The 24,799-nt window shown below is 38.8% G+C and overlaps 1 protein-coding gene across 1 annotated transcript in view; it reads right to left on the bottom strand.

Annotated features, from left to right (window-relative positions):
* Positions 1-24,799, bottom strand: part of PPP2R2B (protein phosphatase 2 regulatory subunit Bbeta) — a 256,846-nt gene that overhangs the window by 59,594 nt on the left and 172,453 nt on the right. Inside the window, exons 2-4 of the mRNA XM_088133688.1 lie at positions 8,411-8,508; positions 6,566-6,731; positions 2,344-2,456 (exon numbers count right to left, since the gene is read on the bottom strand). Coding sequence (XP_087989814.1) covers positions 2,344-2,456; positions 6,566-6,731; positions 8,411-8,508 — 377 coding nt within the window. The remainder of the gene's footprint in view (positions 1-2,343; positions 2,457-6,565; positions 6,732-8,410; positions 8,509-24,799) is intronic.

The following is a 24,799-nucleotide window of genomic DNA, read 5'->3' as shown; positions in this document are numbered from 1 at the left end:
AAGAACTGTTATCTAGGCAAACATTCTTTAAGCCCTGAGAAAGGAGATAATATTTGGAAGTGGCTTCTTATATCCCAATGACTCACTGAGGTATAAGAAGCGGGGGGCGGGGAGGTACAGCATAATCAGACTTGCCAGATTCTGTTATAATAGCCAATATCAGTAAAAGTCATTTTAGTCTTCCTGTGGAATCGATTTCCTGGTCTGGTCTATCTAGTGAGATGACAATATGCTTGTCCTCTGTCAGCCCTTGAAAACAGCCCACTGCAGGGATTCCAGGAGTGTTAATTTATTGTTGTAGGTATCCTGAAAGCCTGCCAGAGTTTCCTTTTGCTGCTTCTTATACTAAACAACATCAAGGTAGGGTTATTTTGACCTTCTTTCTCATGCTTGCTTCAATCTCTGGACTGTGTAATCATTTCTCCAAATCCCTCCTTAGAATGGAGACTTCCTACATAATATTGTAATATAAAAATAAGAGTCTTGTATATGCTTATTTTGATTATGGATTACACTAACCCTCGGTAAGAAATACAATAAGGAATGAATGATAAGCAAAAGCACTGGCTACTAATTTTCAACAGTGCTGGGGGATTTTGGGAGTTGAGAAACACTGGTTTAAACCATTAATGGAAGATTTCACTATGAGGTGCCATTTCTGGGCACTACAATAGCGCCACCAGAACCTTTGTCATTCGGAGAATTTCTGCCTGGATCCTGAAAAACAGCAAGATGCAAGCTCTCTCTTAACACTCAAGCCATGTCTCTCTAATGTCCTAAGATATGGAGGGAAGCTACACTGATTAACATCTATTTGACAGCAATTTTAAGGAAAATATATCAAGATAAGAGTGGGCTGCTCTACTGACATAAACCAATCTAACACAGAGGAACTCTGAGAAATTATTTTAAAAGGTTCTCTCAGGGCAGGTTTCTAAATGATGTACCCAAATGCAGGCTTGTACCCAAAATGCAGACTTCTAAATGATGTACCCAAAATGACAACAAAGGTACAGAAAAGTGAATGCATTTTCTCAGCCTTGAACAATGTGCCTACTAGCAAGAAGGGACAATGCAATGTGGAAGGCATTTGTTTCTTAGTTAGAATTAATTAGCTGTCTGGAGTTATTAAATGCCCTTCCTGGCCTGGTACTAATGAAACCAGAAGCTATAAATTTGTGCCAGAGTAATTACAGCCACTATGTTTAAAACTGTTCAAAATTAATACTGAACAACCATATTACTATAGATTAGATTAATGATAATATTAAGACAACCATTTTATACAGTGGGAGGGAAAGAGCAAAGGTAGTTCATCTCACAAAATTCTGAACAATAATGAAAAGCTTTGTCTGCCATTGATAGGACACTCAGCACCCATCCAGAAGTTCCAACATATGAAGCTTGTGCTTTTTGAACGTAAGGACCAAACTACCATTGAAGCTTCAGAACCCAAGCAAGAAAGCATCCGGGCCTCAGTATGGATATTTCTTCACTACAAATACCATTCTGAAAAACACTTCAAAAGAAAAACAATGCAACAACTCCATTGATTGGACACCGAAGGGTACGCTATTGGGTGATACCTTTAAGTCTAATGGAATTTGAATAAGCAAAGAAAACTACCACATCTGATGCTACTTCCTTCAAAATAAGAGATAAAATGCTGTTCAAGTAGCTTTACTTGTGCCATGTAAGGCATCCATTTGAAGCCTTGGAGACATCAAAATGATGTCAAATGTGTCCTGATGCCATTTGTGTGATGATGTCTTGACACACATGACAACAGTTGCTTGCCCTCCCCCATGGACATCTATGGGTCAGTTGCTGACATCTAAAACAGGCCACTCAAATCTCTTGAGTGTTCAGGAACTATAGCAAACAAATTGTTCATCCTAGCAATAAATGACACTCTCTTCATCTTAATGAGCTGGAAAATGCTCCCACTTACACAGATTCTTTTATTATGTGTAGCCAAGCCTGATATTTCTGTTGGAGTAAAACAAGTACATCAAATGGAGTGCGAGTGTTTTTATGTCCTCTTTTAAGGATTTAAATGCTGCGTTTCAAAACAGACGTTTTCCCAAGGTAAAGTACCTCAGCACCTCAAACAGGCAGTTATTACACAACTAAAGCCACCTTTACTCTGAGCCAGCCAGGAATGATAGAGAGTGACATCAGTGTCAAGTGACATCAACTGCTACGTCCAAATAGAAGAAAGCCTTGGCAGCTAAAACATGGGACTAAATCCAATCAGATATCATTGATCCATACAACCAGGAGTAAAATGTTAGAAGTCTGTCTTTTGGCAGGAAGAAAGTAGGAAAGTCTTATTTGCTATACCCGTAGTGTGGTAATTGTGGAGGGGTCTCGGAGCCGTCCATCTTCATCTTTGAGATTGTAGCCCTCTGGTCTTTTATCTCGTTCACTGACTTTCCATAGTTTCACAGTTTTATCTGGAAGAAAATCAGAATGCTTCATTGATTTACTGAGTTACTATGCATTTAATAATAGTTAAGATTTATTGTTACTTATCACTTTCACAGTTCATCAACAGTGACCTTTTTTAAAGTTACTTTATCACTGCTACCATTTCTACATGGGAGAAGGCAGCTGAAGAGTCTCGAGAATCTATGACTATGGGAAAATGAGAAATGTAAAATTGAACCTTCATCTATTGCAGTGTTTTTCAACCCTGGTAATTTAAAGCTGTATGGTCTTTAATCCCCAGAATTCCCCTGCCAGTCTGCTGGGGGGAATTCTGGGAATTGAAGTCCACACATCTTAAAGTTGCAAAGATTGAGAAACATTGATCTATTGGATTGCATTAACTAATCTATCCTTATGAGGCTGAAGCCCAAGATCTCTTCAAGTAGCTTCAGCAAGTCTACTTGCTCAGACAAATGATGAGTTCTTACAATGGAGATGTAAATAGTAGGACCTTCCAAAGATATATACTGGGATTGGTCCTTTTTAATGTGTTAAAATGATCTAGAGTTAGGATTCAAAAGAGTGGTGACTATGTTTGCAATTTAGCCTGGTTAGAACAAAAAGGACCGGTAAGAGACTCTCTCTAAACTAAGACGGTGCATACTGAAATCCTAACATTGTTCAGGTTCTGTGGCATTCATGTCCCATTTACAGATTGTCCCATCATCACATATTGGTTAAAACAGAAAAAAAAATGCTGAACCATACAGATCAAGAGAAGGCAAAGTATACCCATTAAGCTGCATATATCCCTTGAAAGCCACTTCTGTGACCTCCCAAAGCCCTTCTGAAGTCACTTCCAGTGATACCTGACATTTGGCAAAAATATTCACAGCCTGCTTCCTCCTCTTATCTCATTTCTGAATATTTCAGATAAAGTTTTGAAGTCACAGACTGCAAACATAGGTTCAAGTGTCTGCATGAAAAACACTTTAGCACACTTAACACTGGGTGCTAAAATTGAACACCCTGCACACTGGATATGTCAAGCTAAATTAATTTTACTTTGGTCTAAGAGGAGGGAACAATTTAGACAAGAAAGGCAGCACACACAATACTTCATAAAAGCAATTTAGAGTTACATGAGGTCTAACTGTTTTAGCCAAGCTTTGATTGCAACATATTACACTACAAGTGCAAAGGGTAACAACATATGCACGAAAAAGGAGCCCAATCATATTGGTAATTTACTCAAAAGTCAGTTTCAACTGCCACCTCCCAGTGAAAGCAATAAAAACTGACATTTTATCATTGACGGTGAATCCATGTTAAATTCCACAATTGCCAGCTTGCCTGGAAGGTGGATATTTCCTTTGGCTTCATCATTTTGCTGTCATTCTGTTTATTGTGTGCCATGAGGTCCTGTAGGAAAAAGAGCCTCAGGAACATTTGGGTTTTATTCTGAATAATGGTGTTTTCGTTTCTCCCTCCTGATGGGTATTCTACCAGCAGTTTGTCATTGTTCCCACAAGTTTTAAAGACAATCTTATTCATCTTCATTTCTCCTATCCCATTTTTCTCCTAAGGACTGCAGTTGACTCCCATAGATTTTGTTGTATTAATTCATCTTGATATAAGTAGATTTCCACATATTGTGTTTTTGGAAGGAATATATAAGAATATTTAGAGACAATTGATAGGGGTAACATCTAAGCTATTTGGAGGTCTTCCCAGCATATGAAAACACTTTCTGGAACAGCAAACTAATTCTCCTATGAATCAAAAAAACTATTTAAAAACTCAATTAACAGAACATTAGGCTACGTAATTAATCTTCATTGTGTTTCAGTGAGTCTTCCCCTCAAATGAGTTTAATAACTCTCAGAATTTTATTACAATGATCAATAGGGTAAATTCTCCAACACAAAGTAAGTTGACGATGAAAGATAATTAGACTCTTTTTCCTCTGGAGTAATTAAGTCACATTCATCTTAAAGCTTCATCCATCCTGATAACATCACTGGATTCTCATGACAGTTATGTGAACATAACATGAAGCATAAGTTTATGCTTAGGAAATGAAAACTGGAACACAACATGCACACACGCACACACACACATATAACAGAAGAAGATAATTCTGCCATGGTCTTTCCAGCACAATAAAGAGATCAAAAAACCTTACATGTTACAGTCACTGTATTAGGTATATTAATCCTGATGGAATTGGAAACCGAATCAAGACAAAATTAGAGTGTGTGAGTGATTTTCTTACATTAGAGCTATCAAAGACAAGTTGTCTCCAATCACTGTAATGTAATAAATTGACCATGTACTGAGGGCTCAGAATAGAGTGGCTAGAAAGATTCATATTTAGGAACAGACTGATCAGCACTTTTCTGCTGTTGAAGATTTTTTTTTCCCAGGTTACTGGCAAACCCACCTATAATTTTCCATTTTTATCCTATAAAAATAGCATCTGCACTCACATTTTAAAATCAAAATTGTTTCTCTTATCTTAAAGAGATCTCTATTGTTGATCAGGCCCATTTTGTTATATTATTTTTTATTAGATGTACAGTAGACAATGTACAGTTCTTAGATGAATCTGTGTAATTTAGTGACCATTAAGAATAACAAAGACCTGTTTTCAAATTGACAATGGAAAGAATATATGTCACAAGGTAACACTAGAAAATGGCATACTCAGAATTTTGTTCCTTCTAATTAAAAGTACATACTAGGAATTAAAATTTTCTTAAAATTGTTATTTTTCTTTAATTGCCAAAGTCAATTTAACTTTTTTTTAAAGATCTCTTCTCACTATTTTCATAACTTTTTCTAGTTGAGAAAATACCAATATTTTATCTCTAGCGCTATATTAGCATCTAGCATCAAGACATAAAAGCTCAATCTCATATAATGAGCCAACAAACTAGAAGCCTTAGTTTTGTTGCACAAATAATTTATATATGTGTATGTAGTATGCATGTATGAGTATGTATGTATATGTATGTGTGTGTGTGCTCCCATACTGGAGAGAGGAAGGACAGAAAACTACTGAACTAACCAACCAACTAATTAATTAAAGGAGGTAAAATTAAAAGTCTTGGTCCATTTGGCTTAAGATAGCTGGCATTTCCTCTTCTCCCCCTCCTTGGAACTTTAAATGGAATTCTATAAAATGTTCAGGAACTTGGGTTTTTTAAAAGCTTCTACAACTTGCTTTAAAATTATTTTATACAGACAGGCAGTTATACTTTGGATTCAATGCTTCCAAGGGCCTGGGTCAGAAAGAAAGTATTTTTCTGCAACCACATCAATCACATGTGTTTTCTCCTGGGATTGTTCAACAGCTGCTTTAAGGAGTTGCAAACAGGTGCTATGTTTGCACCCCCAATGCTCCAAAGCACCTTTTTGCCTTCAAATGCAAAGTACTTCACAGCCCTTGTTTTCCCTTTCATCTCAGGATTATGTATTTACCTTGCAATAAAACCTGAGATTGTATATAATTTTGCTGAAAAAAATGTACTGTATACTCAGAGAGTTTCTCCAGTATACTATACATTGCAGATGACACGTGTTTTGCACATTAAGTGGTGAATAAATACAAGAAACTAAATTTCAAAGAATGCATCACGAGGGGGAAAAAAGGTCCTAATTCCATCTGATTTTGTCCCTCTAAGAGCAGAACAACTTGTTACAGGCAACTTGAGAAAATGCAGCCTGCCAGATTCTCAGGTTCTCATCTACTGTAGAAGCCTTTTCCTGTCCAGTGTTGTCCAGAAGTGCTGGGACTAGTAATCCAAGATTGTGGAATTACACACAACACATCTGAAAATACCAGGCTGAGGAAGCTGCCTGAGGTTGTGCAGCTCTGCCTTTCTTACCTGGTAAATCATATGGAGAAAGACAAGGCTGAATATGCACGGGGCATTTTCAGACATAATACAGAAAGGAAGAGAGAAAATTCAATATTAGGGATACTTCTACCATAATTGCTGTGTGTTGCTCTATATGGATTAGATAGAACAATAAATACTTGTCCTGTAATCACAAGTATGAATGATCGCAGCCTATCAAAGCAGGATATTTTTGGCTGGAAAGCAAAAAATTACCTGTTGTTATAACATACCATTGGTGGAGAGAAGGAAATAGGCTGCATTTTGCTGTGGGAGCCATCGTATTTTATTGATCTTCTCCTCTATCTCTAAGCTCTTCAGGTAATCGAACTCAGGTTCATGGCTCTGGAATGTGCTGTAAACATTATATTCTCCCCTGCGATGGGGCTGATTTTTGCTCTGCAGGAGTGGGAAAGAAACAATAAAGGGATTCTTAGAAACGCCAGAGCTAGCAAATCTTCAGTAGATTCTTTTGTTCTCTGAAGATTGTTAAAGGAGAGGGAAATGTCTGATTATGGTGACACACTGCAGTTTAGGTACCAAAGCAGAGATATTTCTTGCACAATGCCTTCTCCTCCTGTGTCACTTTCTATGTACACCAGTGACAGGAAGCAGGAAGAGCACCTTTGTTCCATCTTGACTCAAGAATGCATGAAGATCTCCCTAGCATTCAACTTAAAGACAAATTGGCATGAAGCAATTATTGCTCAAATCAAAGAGCAAATCCTACTTGGCTTACGTACAAAATTCTCTCCACGCAGATCAACAGAAAGTACACAGGTTTAATTTAGAGACCTACATATGCTTAACACAATAAATAATTTCACATAGCAAGGCAATCTTAGATATCTAGAATATGGTTTCTAGGAAAAAAGTTGAGACCAATAAAAAATAATAGATGAAAAGATTGAAACAGATACAGATAGTCCCTGGGTTAAGAACGCCCGGTTTATAGAAAACCCCATTAAGAACAGAGTCTATTGTAGCAAAATTCAAGTTAAATACACAATGGTTCGAGTTCAGTATGCAATACTACTTATACAGTATTATACAGTAATACTGTTCCAGCTTACGTACAAATTCAACTTAAGGACAGACCTTGGGAATGGAACTCGTTCTTAAACTGGGGACTACCTGTATTAGCAAAACCCCTCTATATTCATTGTAAACTACAAATAATTACAGTCGGGAAATAAATAGAAGGGAAGGGGAGAAAACAACACTAAAAAAACTTTCTATGTTTTTTACTCTATAGCTGTTTTTTCTTACTTTGCACTTTGTATATGTTAAAGGCTTAAATAAATAATAGAGTAATAGTAATATAGTAGTAAAGTGAACCAAATGACTCAAATCTGATTTTATTTTGAAAGGAGCAGAACATGCTACTGAAGCCCTTCTGAATGGTAATATCTGGCCATACCCAAATCAGAAAGCTGGTTTGTATCTGTAAAACAGTGCCTAAGGTAGAACTAAAAATTGTGGTCTCCTGGTTTCTAGTCTAGCACCTTAACCACTACACCAATCAAACAGTAATCATTGGCAGTACTGAGCTCCCAATATAATATTTACTAATATGGAAAAGCTTATTAAACCTGTTTTATTTTATTTCGATGTGTATTTTTTCTTATCCATTGGCATAGATCAAGAACATCATACAGGAGCATAGAGCTCTGCATCAGCATAAATCACAATGAAGCTTGGTATATGATGGCTTCATTATGTTATACCAGTTTGGGAAAGGTAGGGGTCCTGCTAATTAAAAACAAACCAGACTTCAAAAGCATTATTTGACTGCACAAATAAAGTTCTCCCCGCATTTATGAGGCTTCAGCAGCAGAGTGAAATTCTCCGCCGGCAATTATTGTTCCAAGATGCAAAAGGATTCAAGAAAATCCAACATTTGTAGGGTGCTCTTTGAGACAGAAGCTAGCCGATTGATCTTAATGGCCTTTTTTTTTGCAATTTTCCATGTGCTACGATAGAAGCAGGGTAAAGAGTGACACACAAAGATTAGGAAGCAGCAGGAAGCTTCTTTTAAAAGGATAAAAATGGGCATTTTTGCATTCACCAGCACTTACCTCCTGCTCACGTTGAAATATTACAACACGACCCCCCTTGTCCCCTGTCGCTAGTAATTCTCCTGTGTGGTTGAATTCTACTGTTGAGATAATGTCAGCTGAAAAAAAAGAGACAAAGGCAATTTAAGTTAACTGCAGACTAGCTTTGCACTGGCATCTCAAAACCTCACTGCCTACACAGTTAGAGAAAGAATTGTTGCCAGGGTGGTGGAATTTCTGTGGAGCACTTAGATTTCCTATTACACTTGAATCTCGTTAATGGGATTCATAAGCATGGTTACCGAAGAATGTCATGATTTTAAACTCCATTCAAGCCCTTTCAATATGACTCCTCTTTTCCCACTAGTGCTAATGTTGCCTAGAACATTGGCACAGACCAAATGACTGGTTGGAGAAAGACAATAAGCTGGACAGCACTTTTCTTGGCCAGCCAATGGCATACTAATCATCTGTTCTTCACTTTAAAAAAAATAAATAAATCAAGGCAGTATATATTTCTCGTGCTCGAAAGAAGCGTGCCATCTTGAAATAACAATTTTGCTTGTTTTAAGATGTGTAAGATCTAGATCGGTGTTTCTCAACTTTGGCAACTTTAAGATGGGTGGACTTCAACTCCCAGAGTTCCCCAGCCAGCTGGGGAACTCTGGGAGTTGAAGTCCACCCATCTTAAAGTTGCCAAGGTTGAGAAACACTGATCTAGAGCAAAAGTTATATACCTTTCACACCTTAACAAATTATTTCTGGAATAACTCAGGATCTGAAACAGCACCTGAGACTTTTGCAGTTATGTCACATATGGGCACTTACAGCTTTACCTGGCAGGTGGAGGCCAAATTATTGACAGAACGCGATTCCACAGAAACGGGCCAGCATCTCATAATAACAGATAAATTTGTTTCTACTACAAATTTCAGCAACTCTTCCAGCATATATCTTATTCCCTGCCTTGAAACCATGAAACATGGGACGTTTTGCCATGCTTCTCATTTAGAGCATCAGGAAACAGCAACAGGTAAATACAAACTTGTTAATATTAAATCATCCTTTCTTCTCTCCCTGTTTTCTATCAGCTGGATTCACTCCGATATAATCAGCTTTCAAAAGATGCACTATCCTTTATAACTGACACATTCATAACCACACAGGATGTATACAGACATACAATGTTTAAACTGAATTCTATATTCATGGCACAATATAGACAGGACCACATTACTTTTTTATTGCAACAGTGAACAAAGAATCTTTTCTCCTTCTGGAGGAGCCTCTGGGTTGGTCAATCATTTTCCAGTGGGAAGAACATCATAGGTCAAAAGAAGAGTTGGCCTCCTTAGAGGCACCATTTCCGATTTCAAAAAATAAATCACTTGTGGGACTAAAAGGAGTGCATGCTTGCCTTCCATATTTGTCCTTCCCTCAATTGCTATTGCACCAACATCCCCAATCTTAGTCCAGGATAGACATGAAAGCATTAGCCCTGGAAAAGAGTCCAGAACTGAGAAGAGCGGAAGTTGAAGAAACAAGGAAAGACAAATCCTGTGGATGGAAAGGAAATGCCAAACCAATATTTTTGATCTGGGATTCTCCCGATTTGGAAGTATTTGTGAAATTCATCTGAAGCATCTAGCACAATCTTCAAAAAGTAAAGAGGCAGCACAATTCCAAACACATTCACTCAGAAATTAAGTCTGCTGGGTTTGCTTGTATTTAAAGTTTCCCCAAATCCATATATTCTGTAAGTTCTTGTATTAACAGTTCAATGATGATGATGATCCTGACATTTTAGAAATTATATAATTGGTCAACATACCTAATACTCCTTCCTCCTCCTATTTTCCTCACAACAACCCTGTAAGATGAGTTGGGCTCAGCAAGAGGGACTGGCCCAAAGTCACCCAGTTGGCTTCATGCCAAAGGGAGGCCTAGAACTCACAGTCTCCTGGTTTCTAGCCCAGCACCTTCACCACTACATCAAACAGGCTCTCTTTTGCCACCCTGTCCTGTCTTCAAATCTGTTCTCATGTTATAGGTTGTAAAAATCTGATATTATTTAATACTGACTCATCTTTGCAATGTAAAATATAATGAAATGGTGGCTAAAAAGAAAAAAAAAGACTCTGGTGGAGAGAAATTACAAATACTGTACTTTAAATAAGCAAAGCGGAAAAGGGTTTGCAGTGCATCAAGGTAAGTAGGGAACCTGCCGATGAGTGGATTTATCAGAGCTATTCTTAGGAAAAAAAACAGTCAGAGGTTAATTCTGCTGCAATTACTCCCTCCCTGCCTTCAGGGATTGCATCTGAGTGCAGATTTCAGTGAACGCAAAGCATGGCTGAAAAGGGGAGGGAGAAGGCATCAAAAGCAGCAATACTGCTAACTACATTTTCTTTAAAAAAAATTAAGCTTTCACACATTTTGAACCTTTGGCATCCATCTTCACTGTGAAGAGACTAGGTCTGGGGGTGTTATTTGTTTTAAATCCAGTGTTTACATAAGCTTTTTCAGTTTCTTCAGAAGCTTTCAGTACTGCTGTTCAGAAGACTGTAAGTATCAGAATACAATAACTTTCTATATTCATGCGTAATAAAAAGACTTAGATGCTCAATCATAATCCTGAAATGGGATATGCATAATCTTTGAACGCCAGAAGGAAACAGAACATGTGCATTTCATGTGTATTTCAAGTCATGGGCCATTCTGGAGATAAGACTAAACTATGATCTGGGTGAGCCGAATAGGACAGCCATGGCCGTACATGGATCCCTCTTCTTTTCTGCCTATGATGGCTGCAGGAAAGAGGAGAAAGGAAAAGCTTACTTTTGGATTTGACCTAACTACCACAAAGCCTTCCATCCAAACTCAGATAACTGTGGCTATTTATACTGCAGGAGTCATTGTAAGTTTGGAAAGCATACTGGTCCTTAATATTAATTGCAACCCATCAATAATAGTCTAAAGAGCCTTATTATTTATTTATTTGATTTATATAGCTGCCCATCTCACTTTTATGTGACTCTAGCCAGCTTACAATAAAACAAATAAAATACATAAAATACACAATATAAAAAACAAATAAAAATAAAAACACATAGCAGCTGGGCTATGTACGCATACATGCATGTATGTATGTAAATATGTATGTATGTATGTACGTATGTGTATACACACACATACATTACATATGTAAGTATACACTTAATTATCTTTGTCAAATATATATTTTAATCTTACAGAGAAATACCAGTAAGCAAAACATAGATGCCATTTAATACCACTTCCTATGGTCACAAACATTTGTTCTACAAGGTGATTTTTCAGTGCAACTATTATGTTTCATTCTAATTTCCCAAGCAAATATCTTTCTCCCTAGCTGGTAGCTTGTTCTGCCTTGTCATCAGATGGCTATTTCTGTAATGCTGGTAAAAATCTTGGCAATGCTAATTTTCATACATAGGACATAGAACTATTTACTTAGAATCTTGCTAATTCTGCAAGTATGGAAGCGAGAGATGACTCTACACAACCTCATGAGGTTCAAAGGCACAGCGCCTTTTGTTTAAAGGGAATAGTGACTGCCATATATTGGTAATATTGCTGCATAATCAAAATGCATTTCAAAACTCTACTTTAAAAGAAATCTTTTATACTAAAGATATCTAAACTTTTATAAATGTACATTTGGAATTCCACTGGTGAGAAACAGGTCTTAGGGAAAGGGGCTACAGTTAAAATAAATACTGAAATTACTAAACACCTTCATCCTTTTCAAAATGTTGTTCCTACTCATACAGCATCTTACCAGAGACACAGATCCGCTGCTACTCCGTATCTATGTAGCACAACGTGTGAAATGGAATCATCACACTGGGGACCATTCCACTGCTGCCTCCTACATCAGGGGTTGGGGAAAATGATGCACGGTACTATGAAGAAATTTCATATACTGTATAGAAATGTGGCATTACAAGGAAGAAAATCAAACAGTGGCCAATTTGTGTGACTTGGATGTTTACTTCTCCTTTCAAAAATGTGGACAAGTAGAAAAACAGCACATTTTTCAAGTAGGTGGCATGTTACAGATTACTGTCTGCCCACGTGGTAATGCATTTCCTTGCAAGTTGTAATTCCATTATGCCTAAATTACACCACTCTTTCTCTCATCCATGGCTCCATCCACTCTGTCTGCATGACGCCTGTCCTCTTATTTCCCCCCTTCCAATCTTGGCTGGTCTACGAGGCAGGTGAATAGTGAGTTCCATGCTGCCTCATTAATAGTTGTAGAAAATTTCCACAATTTTCTCCATGTTTATTTTATTTGTTTATTTTATTTATTCAATTTCTCCCCCGCCCATCTCCCCCCAATGGGGGAACTCTGGGCAACTCACACAAAATATTAAAACCATAAATATATATAAATACATAAAACATCAATTTAAAAACATTACTAAAAAAGAAAAAGGAGAGTCCAAGAAGATGAAGAATCTGGGACTGAAGACAGCAGGCCTCTATGGGGCTAGCCATCCCCACGCTTGAAGTATTCTCTCCCCACCCCAGGCCAGGTGGCAGAACCAGGTCTTCAAAGCCCTACGGAAGGCCAGGAGTGAGGGGGCCAATCGCACCTCCGGGGGCAGAATGTTCCAGTGTTTCTCAATCTCAGCAACTTTAAGATGTGTGGACTTCAATTCCCAGAATTCCCCAGCCAGCATGAGCATGCTGGCTGGAGAATTCTGGGTGCTGAAGTCCACACATCTTAAAGTTGCTGAGGCTGAGAAACACTGCCCTAACTTATTCTACTAAATAAAGGAAAAGCCTGGATTTCCATTGCTTTCAAGGGTTCTCATTCATCAAAATTAAAAAAGTAAAATTGGTATATTTTTAACCACTTACCACTAAATCTGGCTGGCAACAAGATTACCAGAAGGGCTATTCTCTACTTTAATTTACAATTGTTTAAAATTAACTTCACTGAAATCAGCTATACAGCTGTTTAAATACAGGCATGGCACATGCTGTCCATTTAGGTAGTACTTGTGAAAGCATCTTTATTAGGATCCATCCAGTCAGTCAGAATTTAATTGAAACGTTACATTAGCCCCAGGATACAAATGGAAAAACAACACCAAGTTATATAAAATGGATTACTCACTTTCACAGGACTGGAGAAATAGGTATTGGAGAACTCGTATTTTATGGCAAATCAAATATCTACTGACTATCTGGATGTAAGTCCTTGTCAACATCCCACATAAACTATAAAAAATTCAGTCTCATTTCACAATGTGTATTTCATGTAACTGCTCTGGGGCTGAATGGTCAACATGGTGAAAAATCAGACAATTTTGTAAGCAGAAACTAAGATTTGCTAATTGTCATTAATGTACAATGTAGAAGCTTCAGAGGTAACTCAAAATAATGTACAGGTAGTCCTTGTTTAGCAACTGACTTATTTGCGACCATTTGCAGTTACGATGGTGATGAAAAAGTAACTTTGCAACCAACCCATGCGTTTACAACCTTCAGAGGTCTGTAAAGCAAAGCAAACCTGAAGTAAGATCATAAGCACAGTTGCGGTTTCACTTAGTGACTGCTTCACTTAACGACTGAGTTGCTGTTCCCAATTGTGGTTGCTAAACGAGGGCTATGTTATAAATTTTAATAGAGCATATTACGTGATCACAACCTGAATATGAGATAGCAACATGATTATGACTGCAAAAAAGATTAATCCAATGTTAAACCGTATTAACAGAAAACTACATTCCAAATCGTGAGATGCAGCATTTCTTTTTTATTCTATTTTAGTAAACCATGGTTTGGTTCTACTTATTCATGGCCCAACTCACACGAGGGATCATGCATTGGATCTGGTGTTGCCTAGGGCAGTGGGAACATGATCTGGTTTTGGGCAGGCGTTTACATCAGTCCCCTGCCATGGACAGGCCACTCCCTGTTGGCCCTAGAGTTCTCAGCAGCTGCCCCTCACTGCAGGGAGGTGGGGCCTATTAAAATGGCCCACCCCAGGCACCTGATGGACCCTTCAGAGGGAACTTGGGGTTTTTCCTGAAGCTCTGGCATGCAGTTGGGCAGATGCCCTCATTGCTACTTCGAACGGAGGGCGATGGGGTCACTGGACCAAATTGCGCCTGTGCGGACTCTCTGTGTATGCGGATCTCTCCAAGATGAAGTGACACAAGAGATGCCAAGAGCCCCACAAAGAGTGAAGCCAGCCAAGCACAGATAAGAGCCTGTATTAGGACTTACCTCGTGGTGATAAGGGAAGCAATGCGTAATTATTTCTCCACCCTTACTGCATTGGCAGACAGCCACTCAGCAGTGTTTCGAGTGACAAGTTCCCTCCTAGGTAAGGAGGAGCTGGGGGAGCCCTTGCAGGGCCGCTATGAGGAATATTCCCGACATCTGGCAGATAAAATCACTCAACTTCGCTTGGAGTTGGACTCTGGCTGGGTAGATCCTTTGGAGGTGCCCAAGGCACGTCTGGGCCCTGTTATCTGGGAGGAGCTCGAGCCAGTTGATCTCGAGGAAGTGGACAGGGTCCTTGTGGCTGTGAGCTTGGCTACCTTGTTCTGGACCCATGTCCCTCCTTCTTACTTAAAGCCTCTCAGGAGGTGGCATGTGGCTGTTAATGCATATTTGTGGCCAGAGGTGGTACTGCCTGCCTTTAAGGAGCAGTGGTGCGACCCCCTCTCAAGAGGCCATCCTTGGATCCAGCCATGTTAGATAACTTTTGTCCAGTCTCCTTTTTGGGGAAGGTTGCTGAAAGGGTGGTTGGCATGCAGCTTCAGAGGGCCATGGATGAAGTGGATTATCTGGACCATTTTCAGTCTGTGTTCAGGCCAGGGTATAGGACTGAGTTGGCCTTTGGAGGGCCTGGGATGGGAGTGGTACAACAGTCCTGGGTTTGTTTGTTTGTTTGTTTGTTCATTCAATTTATATAGCTGCCCATCTCAGACCAGTGACTCTGGGCAGCTAACATCCAGGGTTTCCTGGATCTCTCAGCAGCTTTTGATATCTTCTGGACCAGCTCCAGGGGTTGGGAGTGGGAGGCTCTCTTTTGCGGCGGTTCTCCTCCTTTCTCTGTGGCTAGTTCCAGTCAGTGTTGGTGGGTGAGAAGAGGTTGAAGCCTAGGCGCCTGCAGTGTGAGGTGCCCCAGGGCTCGGGTCTCTCTCCTCTCCTCTTTAACATCTACATGAAACCACTGGGCGAGGTCATCCGCTGGCACAGGGTACAGTATTATCAGTGTGCTGATGATTCCCAGCTATATACTGTATCTCTACCCCAGGCCAGGCAGGTGATGCTGTTGCAGTGCTGTCCAAGTGCCTGGAGGCTGTAAGAGTCTGAATGGGGGATGAACTGACTTCGGCTGAGCCCTGGCAAAATGGAGTGGCTTTGGGTTTTTGGCCCCCAGGGGCTGGTGACTTTTCATCTTTGTCTCTGGACAGGGTTGCATTCCCCTGGACCAAGCTGGTGCACAATTTGGGGGTCCTCGTGGACTCACAGCTCCTGCTTGATGAGCAAACAGGTGGCAGTCGTGGTGAGGGGAGCCTTCGCACAGATTCGTATTGTGTGCCAATTGCACCTTTTCCTGGACCAGGAGGCCTTGCTCATGGTCACTCACGCCTTAGTCACCTCCCGGCTGGATTATCGCAATCCACCTCCGGTTTGGATTATTGCAACGCACTTTACATAGGGCTGCCCCTGAAGACCACTCGGAAGTTACAACTGGTCCAGAATGCACCAGTTCGCTGGTGGTGTGCACAGTATTGGGTGCCAGTAGGTTCCCCCATGTTATACCTTTATTGTGCAAGCTGCACTGGCTCCCAGTTTTCTTCTGGGTGCAATTCAAGGTGCCGATTATTTGCAGGACTCTTTCTCCCTAAGAATATCTGCCCATCCCACTAGATCAGATAGGGTGGGCATGCTCCAGGTCCCCTCCCTGAAATCTTGCCATCCAGTGGGAGCTCGGAAGTGTGCCTTTTTTGCGGCTGCCCCTACCTTGTGAAACACCCTCCCACTGGCAATTCGACAGGCCCCCACCCTTCTAGCCTTTCAAAAGGGCAGCTGAGCCCTCTTTTATTGTTGTTGTGAGCCACCCAGAGTTGCTTAAGGTGGGTGGCCATATCAACCTTTCAAAAAAATAAAAATAAATAAATAAATTAAAATGCACATCAGCCATTACTGAGACATTGCTGCTTTTCAGGTTTGCTTTTGACATTCTTGAGCATTATAATCTGAACCTGCTTGTTGCCTGCTACTTAAGCAACTTCACTTAAAAGCTAATGCAGTGTAAATATTAATTTGGCTTTCTACGCAATCAACATTTGAATGATCTACAATTACTGACTTTACTCAAAAGACTCCAGCAGCACTTTGGTGGAAATAGCAGGAGGAAGAATAAAAAATCTTGCCTTTTACTTGCTTTCCTGCACCTTTGGTGCCTCCCTTGAATAAAAGCAATTCAACAAAAACAGTTTCCATGGTGACCCTTCATTTTCCAAGTGGCAGATGATATCACTCTGTAGTTTCCTCCTTTCTGAAATGCATTTATGTTCTTTATTGCTCTAAGACTAAGTATACTGAAGACTGGCTTTGATTTCCTTACGAGCAATAGAGTAGAATTAGGAAAAAAACCCTAAATACAGACATAGAATTCAGCATTATTTTAAGACATACATTTTAAGATGTCCCACCCACAGAATGACCTGTTGGACAGCAAGTAGGTGGGACAATACTGAATTCTCATGAACGTCTTCACTCTGGGGAAAAAAAGTCATTTTTTGTTCAGCTGCAAAAAAATGCCTGAATTTAAACTGCAGGATGCTTTTGATAATATTTGATAATATTTCTGCCCTCCCCCCCATGAAAAGCTCTTTCCATTTTTTTCAAAGGTGACTTGAATGGGTGCCTTTCTCACATTGGTTGCCATAATCCATCTCCCCAATCATAGGACCCTAATTTGAACCCTATTATTTTTTCTTTTTATTAGGCAAATCATGTAGTGGGTTGGCAAGAGGTGATCAATCCTTGCAGATTTCTCACACCAAATCAAGACTTTTGAAGCAGCTGCACAAAACGTAAGTTTAGGATTGAGTTTGTAAAGATATCTCTCAAACCCTAAATAGAAAGGAAGACAATCATATATTGAAGAATTCTTGGATTGTAATCATGGGCAAACTTTCCAGACAGTAAGCCTTGCTGAACATTATTCCAGATAAACATGCATTGGACTGTAAAATTATAAAAGATAATTTACAAAGGATGTAACATTCTTCACAATTTGACCTTCCTTTTCCTATGGATGCAACTTCCTTCTTATATTCTTCCCTGTATGTATTATGATGCTTTTTTAAAAATTACAGTCCTTGGTTAACTACAGTAATTGGGACCAGGAACTCCATCACTAAGTGACACGGTCGTAAAGCGCGATGTCACGTGACCATGCCAACTTACGATGGTAGTTCCAGTTGCAGTTGTTAGGTGATCCCACATGGTCATTAGGCACAATGTCACATGACTGGCATTTGAGACCTCTTGCCAGCTTCCCCGCTGACATCGCTTGCTGGAAGCTGGCAGTGAAGGTTGCAAATGGCGATCACGCGACCATGGGACACTGAGACTGTCATCATTGCGAGCCGATTGCCAAGCACCTGAATCGTGATCATGTGGCTGCAGGAATGCTGCAACGGCCACAACTTCAAGGACTGGCCATAAGTCTCCTCGTTTATCACCGTCATAACTTTGAATGGTCGCCGAACAAACAGTTGTTAACTGAGGACTACCTGTAGTTTTAACATTTTTTCAGGGACAGTGGTTTCTGCCTCCAAAATCATAATTAAAAAAATAAGTTAGGCAAACATTTACAGAATACACTATTATTTTTCAATGTATACTGTATTGGACTTTTGGATTTGGTACTGAGAGCAGGGTGAAAGAAAATTGAGATGCTGGAATAGGAGGAAGGAAGGAGGATTAAGGGATTAGGATTATGGACAGAATGGGATTACTGGTTAGGAAGAGAGAGGCAGAAAGTGTGGTTTAGGGCTTGCCACTTGTATATTTAAGGCATCTGAAAGAGTGAAGAATTGAAGACCCACAAGAGCTCCTTGATTTCCTTGTGGAATATGGAGCATAAAGCCCAGATATGAGGTCTCAACACTAACCATAAACCCTTAAGAAAAATGAAGATGTAAGTTTAGAGGAACTGTCCAGACAATGATTCGCTTCATACACAAAACTGGAAATGGATGCAGTGATACTACCTTGTTAAGATATCAGGCAAAAGGAAAGGTTTACCATTAATAACTACCATTAACTGCTTCTCCTAAGAATGCATGTTGGAAGTCCATATAAAACAAAAGTCAGATCCAATGTTTCTATGATTTCACTTACTATATCTATAAATTTCTGTGGCAAAAATAATCTATATGATTACTATGGAGCCAAGGAAAAAAAATAAGAGCAAGGCACTATTCCAGGGTTCTTAACATTTTTGTGCCATGGACTTCTTGGAGACTGGTGAAACCGATGGGCCCCTTCTCAGAAAAATGTATTTAAATGCATAAAATAAAATAGAGATATATTGTATTACAAAGGAAACCAATTATGCTCATATAGTTATCAAAATATTAAATAATAATTCAAACAGTTTTAGACAGTGAAACTTAATGAAGTTAAGTGAAAATAAAGCTGTAATATTTTCACATCCAGGTTCATGGATCTCCAAGGTGTCTGTGGACAGTAGATTAAGAACTCCTGAACTATTCCTATCCAAGGTCAATTTGGAACAACCATGGGAGGTTTTGCTAATTAAATGCTCATTTTTATTTTATAATCTTCACTGCTATTATTTTAAATATTCTGTGTATTAATAATTTAATTAGTTGTCTTTTCTGTTTAATTGTTTTAAAATTTCACCTTGATGATGCTTTCCTTAAGAGGTGGCAAAAACATTTAGGTACATACATTTTGCCTGATATCTCTGCTGAGTATCCCAGAGCCAAGACCCATCTTAAGGTCAAGGCAGGTTTCCATGGGAGTAGATGGCCTTTAAGTTAACTTGGTCATAGATTTTAATGGCTTCAAAAGCCAAAATCAGTTGTTGGTACCTGGCGCGACAGAAAAAAGGATCAGAGTTATTTATTCTAACTTGTGGGTACAAACAAAAGGTTGCAGCCAGCAAATCATTTAGCACCGATAAACAGAGCTCATTGTCACTGTTATTGTTGCCAACTGAATATTCACAGAAAGAGTCAGAATCCAGAAGGTTTCTCACTCTCCAAATTTGCTCTTTCAGTAAGAGAATGTCTTTTTCCAGAATGGGTTGAGGCACGTTGTGAGGATTACATTTCAGCTTGTTCATTCCCATTTATCCGTGCATTGCATGAATTAAATACTGGTATGCATTCTGCTACTGGAGATATTTGTAAAGCAGCAGTAATAATAGATGACGATAAACACCAGACACTAAAAAAAAAAACCCACAAAAACAAAAAAAGGAAGGGAAGGGAATTCAAAACTTAATTCCTGAAAAGTTACTAATGAAACCTACCACTTCAAACAGCCCACGTATGTTACAGCAGCTGGCTCAGCCGCAATCTCATCATTAGGCAATTCAGTAATCATATTGTGTCAATTCAATCATTAAAAGCAATTGAACACTTTCAGAAAAATACTACCAACTGGCACTATGACAAAAGTAGAACAGAATGGAAGCTAGAATAAAGCAAAGAATTGGAAATAAAATGATTACTTCTTAACTGTCTGTTTGTGTTTAGTGGGAAACACTTCAAATAAGGGTGTACAGAACTTCAATTTTAGACTAAAATCCTATATATTCTTACCACCGAGATCTTATTATTGAGTAGAAAATGATGACATGTGAATGGACCTTCCAGCTTTCAAGATATGATTATTTTAAATCCTTCAAGAGCTACACTTAGCTCTTTTAGGTATCAGCTACCTGATATTGTAAATCAGAAGTACCACATAGACAGAGAGAGATGTAGACAGGATTGCTCAAGCATTTCTACACTATATTGTTTACCATCCAATCAGAATTCAAATCAGTACAGATATGATCTTAAACTTAACATCAATAAAGACACAATATAATAATTTAAAATTTTGATAGTGCATGATTTCTCTGCTTGTATGTATTGTTAGCTATAAGAAATAAATTAAATCTATCTCTGTAACAAAAAGTTACGAAGTGAGGCAATCCGTTCCCCATGAAAATCTGTACAGGAAAATATATCTTCAAATATGCCTTTAAAAGAAGATAGTACATAAATCACTGTTTTCTAGTACAAGCCTTTTAAGCTCAATTAAATCTTGGGGAAAGCATTTATGCCTAAAATTTCAAGTATATATATGTCGAAATAATGATAAAAGCAAGTAAGCAATGGCCTTCACTGTCTCAGATAGAGATGGGGATGTTTTAAAAATTGATTTCAGATATTCGGAGAAATAAACAAATTGGAAGGATTATTGGTTTATGCTGCCCCTTCCCACATTTTTAATGTGCTTGCTACTCTGTGGGGAAGTAAGGGGTACTTCTGGAACCTTGGACATCTCATCCTAAGAAAAATAGGAAATATGAATTACCTGTATTGAATGAACCCTCTTTGTAATGCCTTACATTTTTCACAGAGATTTGATCTCCATAATAAACCAGACTGCAAGCTAACCTTGGAGATTCAGCTCTCAAAATCTCAATTTTTGAATTACTATTCTTTGCCATAAGCAAGGATTTCAATTTTATGCATGACAAATTAAGAAGTATGTTTAAAAAACTCTCAGAAACTGAAGAAAGATCTAACTCATTCAAATCCCAAGCTAAGGGTTGTCATATGTACTTTAATGCTGGTAAATATGAGATGATAACTCACGGGAAATGATCACCCTTCCTTCAATCATCCCATACTCACTAAGAAGGTCAACAGCAGATTTATTGAAGGAAGAGAAGGCTGAAGGCTGAGCAGCCTGTTACTATTCTCTGAATCTCGCACCTGATGTGTGGTTGAAATAAAAACATCCAAAGGGATGTAAGATTCCAGCAGCTGCAGATCAGAATTAAAAGATGATGACTTTTGTTATGAAGGTTAAAATCAAGGGTGTCTGAGGGGTCAAAAAAGTCAAGATGGTCATTGTGCTTGCATGATTGAAGCCCCACCCTTTTTTACATGCACTGCAGTACCTGTAAGAAATGGGCAGAACTTTATGCAAGCATTGGCACCATCTTGACTTTTTCGACTCCTCTTCACAAATTCTCCTGGGTAAATTAAACACATTGAGTTAAAAAGAATGGGCAGGAATATCAGATGAGGCTGCTGCCTTTGGCACTGATCTCTCTAATAATGGATTCTTAGCATATATTTTAGTTTCTTCATGATTATCATAGAAGCTATAAATGACCATGGCTTCCCCTAACAAGTAGATAAGATAAAGAAGACAAATCTTTAATATTTCTAGGGTTTAAATGCCAAAATAAGAAAGGTTTCTGCTGAATTCAATGATTATTCAAAATCTATTAAACATACACACACACACACACACAATTTCAGACAAGCTAGTATTTAAAATAGAGTTTGAATGTCAGCAGAGGAATTAAAGGCCCATCTCCACATACTGGAAAATGATGCAAAGAATGCAAAGCAATCACGGAAGCAATAATATAAACTTCATCAGTTTACCAATTTGGTCTTTACAAAGGCCTCCCTCAGACGATTCAGGGCCAGGCACTGCTCTGAACTATAGAGTGTCCACGAGTGGGCCTGGCTGGTCACAGTCTTCCCGCAAATACTTTCCATGCACGTGACTGGTGGATGTTTGGAGAATAACTGAACAATACTTAGATTTAAAATGTACTAAAACATAGTGCTTTTACTAGTAATCTTAAGTTGCTGAAATGATGCTTGGGCCTTTCGCGGCTAAAGCAAGGCTGCTGGGGAATTCTGGGAGTTGAAATTTGTTTATATGTGAGGATAATAGTTTGTAGTCCTAATCAAATTTGAATATATGGTATGTTTCCAAGTTTTAGCCATATAATTGAAGACTAAACAGTCTTCAGAATTGAGAACAACAATAACAAAAAAACCCTATCAGAACCTCCAGGTTTAAAATGCATACTATTAATTTATTGTTGGAAAGCAAATATTTCAAATACTGGAAGCAAATACAGTGGTACCTCGGGATACAAACTTAATCCGTTTCGTGACTCTGGCTGCAACTTGAGTTGGTCTCAAGTCGAGGTAAAGTTTCCCATAGGGTTCAATGTAAATCCGGTTAATCCGTTCCGCCCTCCGCCCGAATTTGGTCGCAACCCGAGGCAATTTTCTCTTCAGAGCCTGACTCCCGCCAAGCCTGCTCTGCATTTTCTTTGGAGCCATGCTAACACGCACACCAAAAACCTTTGCAAAACACACCACAAGCCTCACCAAACATCTCCTTGCTACCGCGACCTCGCCCACAGGAAGCCGCGACTGCGTGGCAGCAGGGAAAATGGCCGCGGATCCGGTTCGTTAGTAGAGGCGTTCGTAACCCGAGGTACCACTGTATGTTTCTTAGTTTTAAATGCTATGGGAGGAGAAACCCCTCCCTTATTTCTTTTTATCAAATTTGATTTAGGAGAAAAATAAATAGCTTGCCTAGCAGCTGGCCCTTTCAAACATTGTGCTCACTGGAATGATCAACTCTTTAAAGCTTAGAAATGTAATTTAAAAAAATCAAAATTTACAGATGATCCCTTCTTATAAAAAGCCCAAATGTTAAAGGGTTTTCATGGAAATAAAAATGAAAAATAATAACCAGTATGATTTGTCCCTCCAGTATAAATTACTAAGAAGTGGAATGACCTGTATTTAATAATTAGGTTAAAAAGTATTAGGAAAGGAAGAACTGTTCTTGATGTTTGAATGGAAGGGTCATTCCCAGATTATCCGAAGCAATCAATCTTCTTTCAAACTGTGTGGTCCACAGTAGGGGAGGGGGCAACAGAGGTTAAATCAGGATCTAATGGCATGCAAAATCACAGATGATTGATCTGTATTGATCTTCCCCTGCTGAGGGGAATGATAGGCTAGCAAACAGAAATCAATTCCACTGCATTAAACTCAGTATGCATCTGGTCTCATCAGCAAAAATGGCTTGCAACATTATTGCCCAAATCACTGCGATGTGTGTATGCTGCACTCACTACAGCTATCAAACCTGCCAATCTAAACCAATGTTTTTTTAAGTATTTCCGTTCTAATACCAAATTTAGTACCAAATTAAGAATGTGAAAGGATTAATATCTGAAAACTGTGGAGAAAGTCTGGATTTTTGATCAAAAGTTCCTAACTACTGTAAACCCAGACTGCATTTCTATACCTGATAAAAATCCAATGGATATTTTGGAACCTCTACTAACTCTCTTCCAGATAACTGGAACAGTCTCTGGACTCTTCAATACTTTGTCCCATTGTTTTTTTATGTTAAATGATCAGCTGAACTAGTATGAAGAAAAAAATATAAAAATATTATTATTAGTAATAAGTGTTATACTATAGTCCTTTGTTTAATTATTTTCTTTTTCTTTAATCAATATGATAGAATGATGTAATATCTCCCACATTGCTTATTAAGAATGACCTAGGCCACTCATGTGTTGTATTTCATATTAGGAACCAATTTTTGAGTGCAAAATGACTTTTCTGACATATAGGTATAAATAAAACATACATATAAATCATGGCATTTTCTTTCAATATATGTAGAGAAGAGGCCAAGTTATTTCCTAATTTGAAATGCATATCCAAAACCAGAGGTTATCCAACACCATGTAGGATTTCCAGTTGTTTACGGCAGATATCCCTGTGTGCTAGAAGTCCATGCCTCATAAGTGCTAGAAATAGGAATAATTATCCAAAACAACAGAATACGGCAATGAATCTAACAGCAGCAACGAATCTAATATTGTAACAATATGCACGCATGTTCCTTGCTTCTTTCAGTGATGGTATACACAGGATTCATTCAATGTGTATCATTTTGAAAAATTAGGGCATAAAATGGAACGGGGCCAAACTAAACAACAGAAATTGAAAATGGGGGAGAGAGAGAAGTTTGCAAAAAAACCCTGTATGTAGGGTCAAGTCTGTATAGTCATTTAATCATCATCATCATAGACCTTGAAGATTTGGCTATGTCACTGTGCCTGGAGGTTGGGACATATAGCAGAGGCTGTGGGCTAGCTGTACTGATGGTTATGGTGTGTGTGGTTTTTTTTTAACCTCAGTTGCCAATTTGTATTTATTGGGACATTGTGATGTTGCTGGGATATTGTGTTTTTTTATTGTAAGCCACCCAAAGTCATGATGTTGAGATGGGAGT

Source organism: Python bivittatus, unplaced genomic scaffold (genome assembly GCF_059951505.1).
Source record: "Python bivittatus isolate LINGU-HERP-01145 unplaced genomic scaffold, Pbiv_v1 ctg000080_np1212, whole genome shotgun sequence".
NCBI classification, from domain to species: domain Eukaryota; kingdom Metazoa; phylum Chordata; class Lepidosauria; order Squamata; family Pythonidae; genus Python; species Python bivittatus.
This window is presented reverse-complemented; position numbering and strand designations above follow the sequence as displayed.